This window comes from Hemiscyllium ocellatum, chromosome 30 (assembly GCF_020745735.1).
Source record: "Hemiscyllium ocellatum isolate sHemOce1 chromosome 30, sHemOce1.pat.X.cur, whole genome shotgun sequence".
Taxonomy (NCBI): Eukaryota; Metazoa; Chordata; class Chondrichthyes; order Orectolobiformes; family Hemiscylliidae; genus Hemiscyllium; species Hemiscyllium ocellatum.
In genome coordinates, this window is record NC_083430.1 from 11,139,142 (window position 1) to 11,158,884 (window position 19,743).

The following is a 19,743-nucleotide window of genomic DNA, read 5'->3' on the forward strand; positions in this document are numbered from 1 at the left end:
TATTTTCAGATTCCTTTTAAGAAGTAAGATACTCAAACTGCCACTGTGGGACTTAGAATCACATTTTCTAGATTGTTAGTTCAGACTTCGAGATTCAATTAGTTCACTAACATAACTCTACACCACTGGACCGCTACAATGAAGGACTGAATGCCTCAGTAGGTTTTAACATTGGCCTTTCATCTCTTCTGAGGGAACACACTGAAAAGCACTCGGCATGTTTTGATGTGCACTGATATGTGTATTTATATTAGTATCAAACTGAAAATAGTTAGTAATGGGAGAATAGAAGACTTAATCAGGCTGCTTTTTGTTGTTCCCCCAGCTAGCCGCAGTACCTTATTTTGGATGTGGAGGTGCCGGAGTTGGATTGAAGTGGACAAAGTCAGAATTCACATGACACCAGGTTATGGTCCAACAGGTTTATTTAAAATCACCAGCTTTCAGATCGCTGTCCCTTTGTCAGGTGAAGAAGCAGTGCTCCGAAAGCTTGTGATTTTAAATAAACCTGTTGCACTATAACCCGCGGTTGTGTGACTCCTTATTTTGTAATGAGATACAGAGTAACATGTCCTTTAAAAGGTACCTTGTTTGTCATTCAGTTTCCAGGTAGCAACAGGAGTTCAGATGCAGGAAGACGCATTCCTCACTGAAACGGTATTTTGGATGAATGGAGAGGCTTATAAAATCATGAGGGGCATAGACAGGGTGAACAGCAAAGTCTTTTTGGGGGAGTTCAAAGCTAGACAGCATAGGTTTAAGGTGAGAGGATAAAGATTTGAAAAAGGCCTGACAGGCAACTTTTTCACACAGGGGATGGTTCATATATAGAATGAACTGCCAGGGGAAGTGGCAAGAGGCAAGTATGATTAAAATATTTAAGCCCAAGGTGGTATTAGGTACTTACATTTGATTTGCATGTATGCCTGGATGCTGTTAGTGAGGAGGGTCACCTCTGCCTTTGGAATATCCATTCAGCTCAGCAAGTAAGGGCAGCCTTGCCAAGGGGTCAGCTCAGGAAACGTTTCGTCCGAAGATCTGGAAATGCAGAAGACATTTGTAATCACGTGTAGCTCTCAAGGTGGACTGCCCCCAGGTCAGGCAATGAACATTCGCTCTGATGGCCCGTGCCTGGGGTGGCAATGTTTCCCGGGGTCCTGGCGGGTGTTGGAGCATTGGTTAGAGTTGCCACCTCACAATGAATACATTCCTGGAGATTAACTCACTGTTACCCAACCTGTCAAACCACCTATTGCCCACATCGTCAGTATTTTTGAACAGCAAAGAAAAATTTAGACACACATCTTAATTTGAACACTTCTACGACCACTTTCTCTTGTGTTTCTTTTACAGTAACATGCAGAAAATTAACAGCAAATCTCTGGAGTTTGCTAATCCAGGTATTGAGTTTAGAGGTCGTGCCCTGGATCATCCATGAAGTCTTCATACCGTGCATTATTTCAAAGTTCGATGCTATCTATAAATCCTAGTTTCCTGTAGGATATCTGAACCACCAGCTGACATTCCCCACACTCCTGGAAGACAACCATATTAGATTCGATCAGATTCCCTACACTATGGAAACAGGCCCTTCGGCCCAACAGGTCCCCACCGACCCTTTGAAGAGTAACCCACTCAGACTCATTCCCTTACCCTATATTTACCCCTGACTAATGAACCTAACACTATGTGGCAACTTTCCATGGTCAATTCACCCTGACCTGCACATCTTTGGATTGTGGGAGGAAACCGGAGCACCCAGAGGAAACCCAGGCAGACAAGGGCAGAACATGCAAACTCCACACAGACAGTCACCCGTAGCAGAAATCGAACCCTGATTCCTTGTGCTGTGAGGCTGCAGTGCTAACCACTGAGCCCTCACATTAATTCATGGCCACTCTGGGAGAGACAAGTCAGCAGAACACAGACAGGAGGTGGAATGAGCGGTGCGGTTGAGGCTAATGCTGAGGAAGCTCAAAACCACACTAGGGCTGTTACTGAAGGAGACACCTTCTTACGTTTGTCAGTGAAATAGTCAGTGAAGGTTGGCACACTGGATTATTGAGCAAAATCTGTGCTTATTATTATTTTGTTCAGATTCCATTGCAACAGGAGAGAGTTTATTGAACAAATATTTGTACAAAGCCTCATCTTCCGCCTGGGAACCCTCCAACCACAAGGGATGAACTCAGATTTCTCCAGTTTCCTCATTTCCCCCCCTCCCCCCACCTTGTCTCAGTCGATTCCCTCGAAATCAGCACCGCCCTCCTAACCTGCAATCTTCTTCCACCTCTCCGCCCCCACCCCACTCCGGCCTATCACCCTCACCTTGACCTCCTTCCACCTATCACATCTCCATCGCCCCTCCCCCAAGTCCCTCCTCCCTACCTTTTATCTCAGCCTGCTGGACACACTTTCCTCATTCCTGATGAAGGGCTTATGCCCGAAACGTCGAATTTCCTGTTCCTTGGATGCTGCCTGACCTGCTGCGCTTTAACCAGCAACACATTTTCAGCTCTGATCTCCAGCATCTGCAGACCTCACTTTTTACTCGCTACATGACTTGAACCTACATGACGTCATTCTCTGTGACAAGAGAAAATGTATATAGGAAAGCAAAAGGAGTTGCTGTTTCCAATAAGCAGGGGTCAGTGATTAATGGCAAGGCAAATTCCACTTTTATTACAAGGCATTCCATAAATATTAACTGCTGTTCTTGGGAACCGGACTTTATGATTTAACCATTTTGCTTGTTAAACCTGGAAAGCAGATGCCTTAGTTACAGAGATCAGAGCAAAACCTGGCTGCTCCTTGTCATTTGCAAGTGTGGTAAGTGACCAAGTCTGCTCCAGTAGAAGGTCCAGATGGATTTCCTGGTCGACCTTCAGTAGGAGAGCCAGAAGTTTAACCTTACCTCTGGTCAGGAAATCGGGAGAGTGAGCGATTGCCCCAATTTCCTGTGGACAATGAGAACCATAGGTTTGGAGGATAGACAGGGCTCTGTTTATCCTCAAGGTAGACTGATGGATTAAAATTGTTTCCATTATCAATCAATCCGGGAGGAATTATATCACTGTTGGTTTTTATACTGCTCCTTATAAATCTTACCAGTGCTAGGTTTTATAAAGATGGTTATACTGTAACTTGCCTCAGTTAAGGCAGCATGGTGGCTCAGTGGTTAGCACTGCTGCCTCACAGCACCAGGGACCCAGGTTCGATTCCCGCCTTGGGTGACTGCCTGTGCAAACTCTATCCATTCTCCCTGTGTCTGCATGGGTTTCCTCTGGGTGCTCTGGTTTCCTCCCACTGTGCAAGGCAGGTGAATTGGCCGTGCTAAATTGCCCGTAGTGTTAGGTGCATTAGTCAGAGGAAACGGGTTGCTCTGGACTTGTTGGGCCGAAGGGCCTGTTTCTATACTGTAGAGAATCTATTCTAATCTTAAAAAGGAGCAGGTTGTCACCTATTAGTTTCGTCCAGAGTTAAATCAACATGACTCTGTCACCATGGACAACAAGGCCCAGATCGAGTCCTTTTAAAAAGAGTGGAAGGTTTCACATTTGATTGTGAAGGATGTTGTGTGCTTGCTGCTTTCAGAGGGAAAGACTGTTCTCCATTTCTGGCGGAAGCACAATTGTTCGTTAAAGACTTAGGACGAGTGAAAATGTGTGTGTGTGTGTTGTTTGAGAATTGTCAGAAAACTAAGGAAAATGACTTGTGATGGACGCTGGACCTTACTATTCAGTGAAATAAGGAGAAATGAGCCTGTTAGAAACTGGTGCTAAATTCAAACAGATTCCTGTGAAGAATACAATTTTGTGAAGGGAAAGATGTAGTGTATAAACACAGCTCAAAGTTTCTGGTCATGTATTCAACTAATAAAGTGAAATACCTAATTAAGTAATGTCTAGTTGTTGTTGTTGTTGTTGGTTTGTTACAATACAAGTTTTTAAAATGCGAAACCTCATTGTGTGAACCTGTCAGTTGTCATTGGAGGCTCAAATCCCAAAAGGTGCTGGTTTCAAGGAGATTTGTACACAAATTACAGAACAGCATCAGGGAAAGTTTTGGAATATGGCAGGAATGTGATTCAGTCTGTGAGACAGTGCACTAAGAAGGGCGCTCTCATCAGACTCCACTTTGATATGAAACCTTGCTGAACGTAAACATTAGTCGAAGATTTTGATGATAATTATTTGGAACGCGAACAGGGATCACACTGCCGCAGAGACAATCTTTAAGATTGATAGCATGGTCAAACCTATATTGGAAACAGGTTCCGAATGAACTAGATTTGATAAATCTCAACCAAATTCCTAGCGGAAAATGATTAGCTGTGATCATTCTTTGTTAGAGCCACAGATTGAAAACAGCAGATTGACATAGAAAAGATTTCTCCCAGTGCTTTTTTAAAATTGTGTTATGAGAGAAGCTTTGGGTCTGAATGTATCCGACCCTGTTTAATCAGGATTGAATCTGCTGATCAAAAGACAGTTTAAAATCAGAGCCCGAACAATGTCCTGCTGTACAGCCAAGGGGGAGCAAATCTGGGGACAAATTCTGTAATCCTGTCTGTGAACCGAGATGTGAACACCAAGGTATCAGCAATCTAACAGACCCAAAGTACTTAGCCCTTAATGGCACATTAACAGGCCCCCTACCTATACACAGACACAGACACACACAGACACACACACACAGACACACACCAAATAGCTGCACTTATACACAGGCTACTTTGTGTTGCATATATGTACCAATGTCTTTAACTGTGTATGTGTGAGAGATTTTCTGCATGTCTGTGGATAAAGTATGTTTACGTGGACTTGGATAGCTTGGCCTATATAGCTGAGTGTGTTATTTTTGAAAAAACAGGAACCAAGACTGACTATTTCACAATTTTTTTTAAAAAAGCTAGACACCTTCCATTTTAGAGTTTTGAGGTAAAGATTTCAAGGCACCGTTTCTTAATTACTATCACAAACTTCAGCTGTTTTCCCTTCCATTACTGTCAATGGATAAAATAAATGCTCCCACATCAGATTGTACAGTCTCCTCCTTACCCACCCACCAGCCTGATTAAGGAGTTGCATCACCAATAGTTGCACCATAAACCTCAAAGTTAATTTTTTTCTTGTGCGCACTTTCTTATAGGAACTAATTACCAAGGCTTAGCAAAGCCAAGTAGTGGGGAGTGCTAGTAGTCAATGAGCTCAGAGTCGTAGAGATGTTCAACATGGAAACAGGCCCTTCAGTCCAACTTGTCCATTCTGACCAGATATCCTAAACTAATCTAGTCCCATTTGCCAGCATTTGGCCCAAATCCCTCTTAGATCCTGCCTATTCATATATCCTTCCAGATGACTTATAAATGTTGGAATTGTACCAGCCGCTATCACCTCCTCTGGCAGCTCATTCCATACATGCACAATCCTCTGCGTGAAAACCTACACCCTCTAAGTTTTGCACTTCACTGCTGTGGGGAAAAGACCTTGGCCATCCGACCTACCCATATCCCTCATGATTTTATAAACCTCCAAAAGGTCACCCAGGGAAAAAAAAAGTCCCAGCCTGTCCAGCCCCTCCTTTTAACTTAAACCCTCAAGTCTCAGTAAAATCCTTGTAAATCTTTTCTGAACCCTTTCAAGTTTCACAACATCTTTTTCTATAGCAGGGAGACCAGAATTGAACACAGTATTCCAAAAGTGGCCTAACCAATGTCCAGTACTGTCGCAACTTGACCCCTCAACTCCTATACTCAATGCACTTACCAATAAGTTTGTGAGAAGATTTGTAGCTTGGGTGCTCGTTGTTGTGGTTCCGTTCGCCAAGCTAAGAGTTTTTCTTGCAAACTTTTCATCCCCTTTCTAGGTGACAGCTTCAGTGCTTGGGAGCCTCCTGTGAAGCGCTTCTGTGCTGATTCCTCCGGCATTTATACTGGTTTGAATCTCCCACTTCCGGTTGTCAGTAGCTGTCCGCTGCAGTGGCCGGTATATAGGGTCTATGTCAATGTGTCTGTTGATCGAATTCATGGATGAGTGCCATGCTTCTAGGAATTCCCTGGCTGTTCTCTGTTTGGCCTGGCCTATAATGGTGGTGTTGTCCCAGTCGAATTCATGTTGTTTGTCATCTGAGTGTATAGCTACTAGGGATAGCTTCACAGGAGGCTCCCCAGCACTGAAGATGTCACCTAGAAAGGGGACGAAACGTTTGCAAGAAAAACTCCCAGCTCGGCGAACAGAACCACAACAACTTACCAATAAAGTAAAAAATCACACAACACCAGGTTATAGTCCAACAGGTTTACTTGGAAGCACTAGCTACCTGATGAAGGAGCAGAGTTCTGAAAGCTAGTACTTCCAAAAACTTAATAAAAGGCAAGTGTGGCAAATACCTTCTTCACTACCCCATCTACCTGTGAGCTCAACAAATATGGATCCAAGCAGAGAACAATCTCTCACTCCTCCAACTTAGATGATATAAAACATGATTTAAAAAGAACTATTTTTAAACTCTGACATCATGAGAATGATCATACTTCTTCACTAAATTCTGTCGTAATTAATAAAAATGACTATTACAGCTGAATGATGAAACCTCACTTACACCCGGTTGCTTTGTAGTGGATTAAATCATTAATGATCCTTTGTGATGAATTTGTATTTGGACTGTATTTCTGGAACTGATATCGCAGAGTTATTAACGAAAGCGTTTGCAAAGCTTGGACCGACCAGTTGGAGATTTTGGATTCCGTTCCGTGATATGATGTTACAGGTTGTTAGCACAAACTACAAAATTCACAACAGTGGGTGGCATTCAAAGCAAGCAAATGCAGTGAACTAGCATGTTCAGGAAGAGGACAACACACGCAACTCTATAAACAGTGTTGAATAAGTTAAAGAAATCACATATTATTCCAGACCCAATGATTATCAAAACTAAGAATCATCATAGAGTCATACAGCTCAGGCACAAACCTTTCAGCCTAACTAGTCCACGCCGAACACAACCGCAAACTAGACTAGTCCCACCTGTCTGCTCCTGGCCCAATATCCCTCCAAACTTTTCCCATTCATGTGTCTATCCAAATTTGTTTAAACATAATTATGTCCGCATCCACCACTTCCTCAGGAAGTTCTCTCTACAGGTGAATCACCCTCTATCCTATGGTGAAACTTAAAAGGGCTCGGAAAAAATTTATAAGGATATTGCCAGGGTTGGAGGATTTGAGCTATAGGGAGAGGCTGAATAAGCTGGGGCTATTGTCCCTGGAGCATCGGAGGCTGAGGGGGAATCATACACAGGTTTATAAAGTCTGGAGGGGAAAGGATAGGGTGAATAGTCAAGGTCTTTTCCTCAAGGTAGGGGAATCCAAAACTAGGGGGCATAGACTTAAGGATAGAGGGGAAAAATTTAAAAATGGACCTTAGGGACAACCTGTTCATGCAGAGGATGGTGCGTGTATGGAATGAGCTGCCAGAGGAAGTGGTGGAGACTGATACAACCACAGCATTTAAAAGGCATCTGGATGGTTACATGAATAGGAAGGGTTTAAGAGGGATATGGGCCAAGTGCTGCCAAATGGGACTAGATAGGATATCTGGTAGACATGGATGAGTTGGACCAAAAGGTGTGATTCCATGATGTATATCTCCATGACTCTGTCAAATTACGTAGCCAAGTAATAGAGTACAAGTCAGAAGAGCTGGTGATCAAACCATCACTTTGCAATTGCTATAGTCAGATTACTGGGGCAGAAGGATGCCATTCAAGGCCTGCTTGCCAACTCTCCCGGTCAATCAGGAGTCTCCAGAAATTTCAAATCAATCTCTTTCTGTAAGAAGTGGCAAATCATAGGAGTTTTCAAAACATGACCTAGTTTGAAAAATTGCTTTGAACACTACTGCTTAAAAGTACAGTATTGGAGATGTTGGAAAGGGTAGATTGGCTCAGCAGGTGGTTGGTAGCAGAAGGGCCCATGATGTAAATACCAGAATACATCAAACCAGACTTGGCAGCTCTACCTGGAAAGAATCCAAAATCCTAAGAGCTAACCTTAGAACATAGCCCATTTCAGCGCAGTACAGGCCCTTCGGCGCTCGATGTTGCACCAACCTGTGGAACCAATCTGAAGCACAACTAATCAACACTATTCCATTTTCATCCATATATTTATTCAATAACCATTTAAATGCCGTTAAAATTAATGAGTCTACTATTGTTGCAGGCAGTGCCTTCCACGCCCCTACTACTACTTTGAGTAAAGAGACTACCTCTGACACCTGTCCTATGTCTATCACTCCTCAAATTAAAGCTATGTCCCCTCTTGCTAGCCATCACCATCAGAGGGAAAAGGCTCTCACTGTCCACCCTATCTAACCCTCTGATTATCTTATATGTCTCAATTAAGTCACCTCTCAACCCTCTTCTCTCTAAAGAAAACAACCTCAAGTCCCTCAGCCTTTTCTCATAGGACCTTCCCTCCATACCAGGCAACATCCTAGTAAATCTCCTTTGCACCCTTTCCAAAGCTTCCACATCCTTCCCACAATGCGGTGACCAAAACTGTATAAAATACTCCAAGTGTGGCCACACCAGAGTTTTGTACAGCTGCAGCATGGTCTCGATGCTCCAAAACTCAATTCCTCTATCAATAAAAGCTCATGCACCAAATGCCTTCTTAACAATCCTATCAACCTGGGTGGCAACTTTCAAGGATCTATGTACATCTTCTATACCGAAGATTTGAGTTGCAAGGAAAGATTGGAGAAACTGGTAGCTTTGTAACCCGGGAGTGGCACCTCTCAAGTGACCATTTTGAGGTACTAATGTGTGGAAGGGGTGGCTTTCAATGAAATATGGTAACATTCGCACTGATATTTAGAGGTTTATCATTGTATAAAGTGTGGTCAAGGCATGGAATCAAAATCTAATGAGGTGTAGAAGGGAAAAAGAAAACCCGATAATTATTTTTACCACAATGGAACAAATTTAGGGCTCTTCAGAATGGGTGTGTCAATGGTTCACCACATCTGGAAATTAGACAGAAACCCCCTCTGGGAATGTTGGGTGGATATTGACTGGGAACAGCAACAAAAGAGGTGCCTTCTCCTTTACAACACCATAACCTAATGATAGTACCTGGTACAGCTCAGGAATAACTTTCACCGTTGTTAAACTCTGAGAAGAGACTTGAAATAGTGATGTGAGTTAATGGAGAAGAGTAAGGGAAGAGGAAAGAAAGGAGGAACAGAAAAGACAAATATTTCACAGGTGACTCCTACCTTTCTATAGTCAAATTGCCCGAATGTAGCATAATTCAAGTTCAGTTTGCAAGCTGTTTCGAATGATTATTTGAAGAGTTTTTAAAAAGCAAATCAAGCTGAAAAGCCTTCTCCAGTTATAGCCCACAACTTAGCCACAAATGACCACCTAATGTGACAGAAAAACCATTCAGTTGATGAATCACCTGTGAGTGACTTGATGGTGTAAAATATGGGGGAAATAAAGTTTGCCTCGCAAGATCATGTGGTACAAACAGGAGATCAGAGCTGAAAATGTGTTGCTGGAAAAGCGCAGCAGTGCAGGCAGCATCCAAGGAGCAGGAGAGTCGATGTTTCAGGCATGAGCCCTTCTTCAGGAATGAGGAATCCTGATTCCTGAAGAAGGGCTCATGCCTGAAACGGCGACTGTCCTGTTTCTTGGATGCTGCCTGACCTGCTGCGCTTTTCCAGCAACACATTTTCAGCTCTGATCTCCAGCATCTGCAGTCCTCACTTTTTCTAAACAGGAGTCAACCAATAAGGGTTCCTCCATGTCAAATATACTGAAATCAAAACTTGGATCTTCTCTCCCTCCTGTAATCTATAGGTTCTCACAATCACATCACAACATCACTCAAACACCATTTCTTGTTGTCTCTTGCCTGTGTTTGTATTCGTTCAGTTATGCTGCTGTTCACAAGCCCGTCACTTAAACCTCTCCATTCACAAATATAGACTTTGACCAAGTTGGAACCACGTGATCGTAATCATCTCACAAAGCATTTCAGTGAATATATTTAACATCCCCTTTGTTAAGATTATTTTTACAATGCAAGTGTTGGGAGGGTGTAGTTTGAGGCAACTTTCATCATCCAGTTTAATTCAACTAACTGTGTTTGCTACTTCACTCCTCCCTGTCATTCTGTGGCTGTTGTTTGTTTTGTTCCTTCTTCAAGTTTCTCATTACAAGACCAACTTGCATCAATACTGGGCCTTTAAATAGTACAACATCTCAATGCCCTTCACAAAGATATAAATATCTGTCACCAAACAAAAGCAGAGGTATTAGGGCAATTTACCAAAAACGTGGTCAAACAGATAGAGCTTCAGCAGCATCTTAAAGGAAGGACAGAATGGTCTAAGTTTTCCTGAGCACTAGTCAAGGGTGGCAAAGGGCTAGTAGGGATGGGAAGTTGCAGACAGGAAATGTTCCATTGAGCCCACAACCAGATCAGCCATGATCTTGTTGAAGGTCAGGGCAGGTTCACAGCGTTGAAAGGTCTAGTTGTGATCTAAAGTCCTATGTTGCTCTGTTCCCATGTTCCCATGTTCCCAGGAGATAGTGGAATGGTTTAAGAGAAAGAATTTCAGAACTTAGGACCAACGCAGCTGAAAGCACAAGCACCATTAGGGTGAAGGGAAGGTGCACAAAAAAAGACATTGAGCACCTTATTAATGATAAGGGAGCCCTGCTTCAAGTCCAATCCTGGTTTGACATAGAATCATAGACTCCCTACAGAGTGGAATCAGGCCATTTGGCCCATCAAGTCCACACTGAGCCTCCAAAGACCATCCCACCCAGATCCAATTCCTTACCCTATACCCGTAACCATACATTTTCCTATGGCTAATCCACCGAGCCTGCACACCCCTGGACACTATGGACAATTTAGCATGGCCAATCCACCTAACTTGCACATCATTGGACTATGGGAGGAGATTGGTGCACCCAGAGGAAACCCACGCAGACACTGGGAGAAATGCACAAACTCAACATAGACAGTTGCCAGAGGGTGGAATTAAACCTGGTTCTTTGGCGCTGTGAGACAGCAGTGCTAATCACTCAGCCCCTAGTTCTGCAATTTATGGCAGAGTGAGCATGGGCAAAAGGCTTGATTGAAAGGCTTGTCCTTTCAAACTGGGGGGCCCTGAATCAAGCTATTTGATCCCAATATACTTAGCCCAGACCACAGCTCAAACCCACGTGCATTCTGGTCCACAGAAATTAGCAACACTCCCAACATGGTGCAACCACTCAGAAGTGCATTCTGCGAGATTAGTGGAATCGTTACAACAATTATTGAGTCTTTAAAACTGAGGTAGAATAAATAAAATTACTCACTGGAATAAAGGAGAAGTCCAGACAGGAGGGTTCCAATGAGATGTTGTTCACATTGCCTAATAAATTAAAATAGAAAGAACTCTCCATGAAGTATGATGCACTGTAGGCATTGTTTCACTCAGCAGTCTATCTTCAACTTTCACCTTTCTTCCGCCAATGTTTTAAGCTCTGAAAAACAAAGATAAGAGCTGACTATAGATTCCCAGGAGCCACACAGCACACTGTGCCTATGCTAACTCTTGGAAAGAGGAATCTCTCACTTCATTCACCAAGCCCGGAATCTTTTCCCATCTTAAAAGTATCCACTCAATTTCTGCTTAGAAGCTTAGCGATTCACTCTCCCTTTCTCACAATTGCTGCCTAACACAATTACTGCTCATCTTCCCTCTGGCTTTTCTATGAACTGTCTTAATAAAGATTTAAAAATCAGTGTTTAATGGGTTTCAGTGCTACCAAGGTCTCAACTGATGTCCATTTCCAGCAATTCACAGCAACTGAAAGACTCAAATCCCACCTCCCCATTCCATATCTTCCCGACATACAGGTTGGTGTTGGCAGTTGGAGAGAATCAGGGACATAGACAATATCTCTAGGGTCACATACCATTCCATCCTCCCCAAAGGGTCCATTGGCACAACAAAATCCAGAACAATCCATGTTTGGGATACTTTCACAACCTTTTAAATGTTTAAACCATGTTGCCCAACATAAATTATTGGGTTGCCAATTCTGCTTGACCATATTCCAGGAGGATCATCACGTGGTCACAAAGCTCTGGCCTCTGGCTTCTGCCATTGGTCACCTAACAACTATCCTCAGAACGTGTTACCGTCATCCAAGCAGAAATAATCAATAGCATCCTTTTTCCATTCATTCATTCATGGGATAAGGGCGTAACTGGCTAGGTCAGTATTTCTTGCCCATTCCTAATTGCTCAGTGGGCAATTAAGAGTCAACCACATTGCCATGGGTCTGGAGTCACATATAGGCCAGACCAGGTAAGGATGGCACTTTCCTTCCTGAAGGACATTTGTGAACCAGATGAGTTTTTCTGAAAATCAAAATTGGATTTGTAGACATTAGACTCTTAATCCCAGATTTTCACTGAATTCAAATTCTACTACCTGCTTTGGCAGGATTTGAACCGGGGCTGTGAGTGCATTATCTGGGTCTCTGGGTTAACACTCCAGGAATAATACACCAGGTCATCACCACCCCCACCTTAATTGGATGATTCACAATTGTCAGTAAATTTGCTATTTTTTTGTCCATCTCCAATATTGATTCAAATCTCCCTCCCTTAATCTTCTCAGTGTCAAGGAAGTCACCTGATTTGTTGACCCTATCGAAGTCTCCATGGGCAGTGACCTTTGTCCTCCCTATATTGGGCAAAACCGATTCACTCAAAAGGCTGTGGAATCTTTGAGACAGTCATGGAAGAGACATGCCATCAAAAATATAGAAGCATTCATGGGACCACTCAGGAAATCTTCCAATTTGTTCAATAGACCATGTTGTCCACCAGAAGTTAAATTATTTTAGACAAAGTCCAGTTATATATTTTTTAGTTAGAGATTTATTTCAAATAACCATCTGCCATAAGACTACCAAACCTCTGGCCGACTTGCCCTTATGTATAATAAATATTTTGAAGCAACCCATTCACTCACCTCTGAAGCAGGTGGGACTTGAACCCAAGTCTTCTAGCTCAGAGATAGGGATACTTTCACAGCACTACAAAAGCCCTCTAAATTGTACACATTTCTTAACTAATTATTTCACAACGCTTGACTACTTTTAACCCCAGGGATTTGCCTCCTATTAACAGGATTAGGTGTGGACACACCACATGCCTGCATGTTATAATGCACACTGCCTAAGAATAATGTGCACCCAAGCATGTTACAACTTGCAATGTGCCAAGTCATTGGAAGCTTTAAAAGTGACCAAAAAAGTACATCTGTTTCATTATTGCCCTGCTTTTATCTCAGTTCCATTGATTCTGGCATCAACCTTTGAGCTTCCAAATCACCATTTTTCAGTGTTTGGACTACAGCATTATGTAGTCACAGTCACCGTCAAACCTAATCCCTCCCTTCCTCTCACACACCTCACATTGCTGTGAATCCAGCTAATCGTACTAGTAGACAAATCAGATCCTGGAATGAAACAGGACTCAATTCCAGAATCCAACCTGCCTCAGTGGATCACATGTAATGTTTGTCTAGTTTGCTAATGTGGTGGGTACTCTGAACTGAAACATGTTCACATGAGGCTGCAGATATGCTTTAACAACAGAACATAGGTTTGTTACCCCAAAAAAAGGGAAGGATACCTGCTGTCTCTATGGATTCATACACCACTCCAATCCCACACCAGCCTGGTATAATTCTTAACAGTTGCACTGAAGCTGCCCAGCTAAGCATCAGTTCAGGGAAAGAAATTTGATGGTAGTTTTATTAACAATGTCAACTTCCCAAGAATTAGAAATAGCTCAAAGCAATATGCACATCTTTGTAAACTCGAAAGAATGAATTTCAGCAGTAAGAGCTTTTCTCACTACAACTGAATAACGGAAGGCTCCAGGGTCTGAGCGTGAAAAATAGAATTGCAATAACAGAGGTATGCTCACAATTCTAAAGGAACATAGGTCTGCAATGTCCTGTTCTACATTAAATGAACTCATTTCTTTCTATTCTCTGTAAACGCCCAGCGGTCTTTATAGAATGTAATTCCCAACTCCCCAGCTCCTGACATAAGTGATGTATTGCAGAATTCTTGGCAGGAGAGAAGAGGTACAAATATTTCCCATCATGTCTTTAACCTCTCAGCAAAATATTCAGGGGGCTGATTTCCAAATCAAACAGTTGCTACTGAGTCCTCTGAGAAAGCGGGTAGGGGGTTGGAAAGGAATGATGTTCCGAGGAGGGCAATTGTCAATGTGTAGTAAGTGTGTTTATTAACACTCACCAGATGGAATCAGTTCAATGCCTGGTGTTGCTTTCCATGATTAGCTTTTAACACCATTTGAAGAATGGATGTGGTGGGGTGTGGGAAATAAAATACCTTAAGTAACCTTCAGTTCCACTATATAAAAGCAAAATACTGTAAAGGCTGGAAATGTGAAATTAGAGGAAAGTACAAGAGAAACTCAGCAGGTTCTGCAGCATCTGTGGAGAGAGACAGACAGAGGGAGGGAGAGTGATGGGGCGGGGGGGGGGGGGGGAACAGAGGAGAGACAGAACAGGAGAGTGAACAAGACCAGAGCAAGCACACAGGCAAGATATAAAATTAATATTGAGAGTCCACTGGATTGGCATACTAGCCTTGAAATGTTAATTCTGTTTCTTTCTACCCGACCTACTGAGTCCCTCCAGCACTTTCCTTTTATCTCAGTCCCATCAATGCTGGCATCAATTGTTGCATTTCCAAATCACCATTTTTCAGGGTGTGTCTGAAATACAACACTATGTGGGGCTAGTGACAATCACCATTAAACCTAATCCCTCCCCTACCTGAGAGACACCTCCTAAAGCTGTGATCCCAGCTGATGGTACTATTGGACAAGTCAAATCCCATAATGAAGCATGACTCAATTCCAGAACCAAACCTAACCTATTTTCCTCCTAAATCTTTTAGCTGTGTTTCTCTTTGCCATGTGAGAAAATATTGTACACTTTTCACTGTCCTCCTGCACTTGAGTACACGTGGCAATAAAATTTAAACCTAAATCCAACTGACTCCTTCCAATTTTTATTCTTGAACTGTAGGAATATTGATGCCATCAGAAGCTGAAAGAAATTTATGATCCTTTCATAATTTTCTTGGCCTGAGTTCCTTGAATTCTAACAACCTGATGATTACTGTCGCAAACTCTCCTAGTTTGGAAACTTCGTAATCTACAAAAATATACTGCTGCTGTGGTGACTGAACTCGGTCCTTCTACTAAGTGAGGAACTAAATTCTGAATTCAACTTTTGATTCTTCTCAACTAAAAGCTTGAGTCTCTGCCCTAAAGTCAAAACAATACTAATGGCTTAATGTGTTTACACTGCCTGTCATAAACCTCAAAGTATAAACTTTTTATTCCGTGAACACACTTGAGTTCTCTTGACCCCTAGATTGAAGTCACGTCTCCTTAAAACTGGTGCGTTTAGTTTCAGAATGACTTTGACCTTTTCTCTCCTTAACAGCACTACCTCACAGCCATATGCCTCTCTTCGTAAAACAAACCAAGTTTCAAAAACGGTGATATATTTTGCACACCTTTCCCCACAGTGCACACTTTCCATCAATGTTCACCGAACAATAAATCAGCAACAGGAACCTTCCTTGGTTCCATCCCCAATGATGTCATATCTGGCATCCACTCTGGTGAAGGTCACAATCCCAGCACAGTCAAGGTTGAATCCTTGGGAGCAGTGGAGCCAACAAATGGCTCCATGAATGGAGTCTGACCTAACATTACCATCTACTTCCATTGCAAAAACTCATTTCAACCAACACTGGTTGAGGGTTGAAATGTGGGAGGGTTCAAGGTGGTTGTTTGTCCTTTAATGATAAATGCCAGGAGATGGCACTGCCAATTCTGTATTCAAGGAAGTTTTTGCATCTGTGCCCATTTTCCCATTCTCGCTCCATTGACAAGATACGGATTCTCCCAGCAACTATAAACTCAAAGAATTATGAAATCAGAGAATTATGCCTTAATGAGGTGATCATTGACTGTTTTATAAGTGCAAATAGTCAAACAAACAATGTGGAAAAATTAATCTTTGTTTTTAAATAATACAATGATTTCTCTATTGGTTTTCTGGTAGTAGGGATCAAACTGAGAGACTTGAGCTAATTCTGGAGGTAACTGATGTTATTAAGACAGCCAACCTCTTGACAGAGACCTGCATTTGTAAATAAAAAGGGAAGTTTTAACCATCCTAGTTCCTCCTGATGTGAAGCCTGGAGTCTCACTGCATGTACATCATACACATAATTAGCTAGCAACTCAGACCTGCCCAAAGCCCCAATTAAAAACATTTGGCTGAGATTATACTGGGAAAAAAACACAACAGGAAGAAGTTATTATAAGCGAACCTTTTGACCCAGTCTGAGCCACATCCTTGAAGTGCTCTCGGATACCAATTAAGTCTCATTTGCTTCTCACACAGGGAATATCCTGGGAAGTATAGGAAGGCCTGAAGATATCTTAGTTTTGTTATGGAAAAATACTTTAATAAGGGATGGATTGTTTCAGGCCCATGGGCCTGTTCAGAACTATTTGCCTGAATAGAAAAGAAAATCAGGTGTGCAAATGAGGAATGGTTTCTATTTTGTTTCAGAAATGGAACCATCCTTTCTCTATTAGACCCGGTCTGCGGGGGTAACACATGTTTGGAACAGCTACTTAAAGAACAGTGACAGTGACTGAATAATGAATTTCTTGGTTATTTTTAGTACATTGTGAGGTAGTCTCCAAAATAATTGACCATGGATCCGGGGTTGGTGTCATTTCTCATGCTCATCTGTGACCAGGATTCTTCCTGTAGAAGTCAGCTGGCCTGGAAGGGTTAACTATCAAACTTTGGGTGATCTCCATCCCCTAAGATGATCCCTGGTTGAGAAGGATTGTCTTATGAGCAAAGGCTAAAGAGAGTGGGACTCTATTTGCGAGGAGAATCTAACAATGATCTCATTGTAACATACCAAATTCCTAAGGGGGTTGACAGGTAAATACAGAGAGGATGCTTCCCACCTCCCTCCCCCCCCCATAGGAGAGTCTAGGATCAGAAGACAGTCTCAGAATAAAGGGGTGCCAATTTAAGACTGAGATCAGGGAGAATGTCTTTTCTCAGAAGGTGGAATGTCTTTGGAACTCCTTGCCGCAGAGAGCTGTGAGGGCAGAGTCCTTGCTTATTTTTAAGACGAAGATATATAAATTCTTGATCAGTAGGAAAATTAAGGGTTATGGGGAAAATGCAGGAAAGTGGACATGAGGAATGTTGGATCCTAGTGAATGGCAGGACAAGCTCGCAGGGTTGAATGGTCTACAGTTCCAATTTGTCATGGCCTTCTATATAAATGACTGCATCTGGGTGGAGCTAAGTAGTCTGCAGTTAGGACCCTGTAGTCTGCAATTATGTAGTTTAGAGTTTGCCACCACATCATAGTTACAGTATTATTTATGATTTGGAGATGCCGGTGTTGGACTGGGGTGTACAAAGTTCAAAATCACACAACTCCAGGATATAGTTCAACAGGTTTAATTGGAAGCACATTAGCGTTCAGAGCAACGCTCCTTCATCAGGTTGTTGATGAATCACCTGATGAAGGAGCGACTCTCCGAAAGCTAGTGTGATTCCAATTATACCTGTTGGACTATAATCTGGTGTTGTGTGATTTTTAACAGTATTATTTGCATGGCAATTGTTGTTTTGTAGCATAGAACTTCAGTAATGCTGAGACACAAAGAAAACTTTGTGCATTGGGTTCATCGGGACAATTCACAAAAATTTACATTTCAAATGGGAATTGCTCTGAGGACCACACAACAGAACATTTTGACATGTCTTTTTCAGCATTAACCCATAATGTAGTTATTTCGTCTCATTCTTCCATAACTGACTATCTTATTGGTATGGAATAAACATGTTACTCAAGAACATGGATGTAAGTTTGCTTGCTAAGCTGGAAGGTTCATTTTCAGATGTTTTGTCACCACGCTAGGTAACATCATCAATGAGCCTCTGGTGAAGCACTGGTGGTATAGCCCGCTTTTATTTATGTGCTCAGTTAACATGCTGTTTGTTGGAGATTTCCAAGTGGTTAGCCTTTGCAACTCAAGCCTAATACTAGAAGTGATGCTGTGGTTGCTTTCTGCCCAAGATCTTCATTCATCTTTAATAACAAGCAACACTTTCCCTTAAAACAAGATGCCAGCTGCAAATAGCTCTCATTACAGTGGTGAAGAGCTTCTCACTGGCTGGAATTGCCAATGCGAAATGTGTCAAATGTTGCTCCTATAATCATAGCTCAGTTAATACTAAAGGCAGCCTCATCCAGAAACATTACAGTTTAGGATGGTGAAGGAGGAAATGTTGTACAGAATGGGCCACGTTACATTTTTGAGGAAGCTTTATTCTGGAATATGGATGCTCATTACTTGACCTGCAAGGCCTTGATACCAACAGACACACAATATTTTGTTCCTCAGCACTGACTACCCTGGACTTGGCAAGCACAGCAAAAAAGATCATCTCCTTTAGCACTGTATAACAATACAAAAAGGGAGCAGGGCAATGACCAGGGTGCGCAAAGAATAGAGGGGCAGGTGAATGGTGGAAACGAGGGTGGACTGAAAAGACAGGATTGGGGGAAGCATGGTGGCTCAGTGGTTAGCACTGCTACCTCACAGCGCCAGGGACCTGGGTTCGAATCCAGCCTTGGGAGACTGTGTGGAGTTTGTACATTCTCCCAGTGTCTGCATGGACTTCCTCCAGATAATCCAGTTTTCTCCCACAGTCCAAAAGATGTGCAGGTTAAAGTGGATTGGCCATGCTACATTGCCCATGGTGTCCTGAGATTTGCAGGCTAGGTGGATCGGTGATGACAAACGTGGGGTTATGAGGACAGGGTGGGACAGTGGGCTGGGCGAAATGATGTTTGGAGGATTGGTGCGGACTCAATGGGCTGAACAGCCTCCGTCTGCACTGTAGGATTCAACAATTCTAATTGTCACATATCAGGGAGAGGAACCAGATCCAGGTCAGAATGGATACAGAACAGGGTTAAATAGATTATAGCTCAGGGGATGTACTGGGGTCAACACAGTCCAGGACTGCACATTGACAAGGCTGCAATATGACCAAATGGATTGGGTTTAAGCAAATCTCAGAACACTGGAAGAGGCAATATATCATTTTTGTTTAAGAAAAGCAGACTGACATCTCTCTGTGGTTTATTTTGTGGAATGTAACCACTGCAATGTATGGAATTTTGTTTTTTTTAAAAAAGGTTAACTCCACACACACTACTTCATATGCCAGGTTTTACATGGAATGAATACATTAACGGTCAAGAAAATTTTAGGAACTTTGAAAGAGAGTTGGTTTGCTGCTATTTCTCTTATTGAATTTATAAAACAGTCTTCAACAGGAAACGGTGTAAAGGACAGAGAAAGAAGGGGGTATTGGTGTGTTAAATTTGTATCCTGGGGTGTCTCAGCAGCTCAGCCCCACTGCAGAGTAATGTAGACGATTCTGTGCAGTTTCTTGCTGCTTAAAAGTGGTAATATTAGCTGACTAGTAAAAGGGCACCCAGACTTGGCGATCGTGAGGTGATGAGGGAAATTCCTGGCCCCAAATGCCT

General features: G+C 42.5%; 1 protein-coding gene across 5 annotated transcripts in view; it reads right to left on the reverse strand.

Moving 5' to 3' along the window:
* LOC132829851 (protein eva-1 homolog B-like) overlaps positions 1-19,743 on the reverse strand; it is a 65,685-nt gene that overhangs the window by 4,477 nt on the left and 41,465 nt on the right. For 3 of the 5 annotated variants that reach the window (XM_060847232.1, XM_060847233.1, XM_060847234.1), the window contains exons 2-3: positions 11,383-11,550; positions 908-1,038 (exon numbers count right to left, since the gene is read on the reverse strand). In XM_060847232.1, the coding sequence (XP_060703215.1) occupies positions 908-974 (67 nt within the window). In that variant the 5' untranslated portion in view covers positions 975-1,038; positions 11,383-11,550. The remainder of the gene's footprint in view (positions 1-907; positions 1,039-11,382; positions 11,551-19,743) is intronic. The other 2 variants (XM_060847235.1, XM_060847236.1) reach the window with 1 other exon arrangement.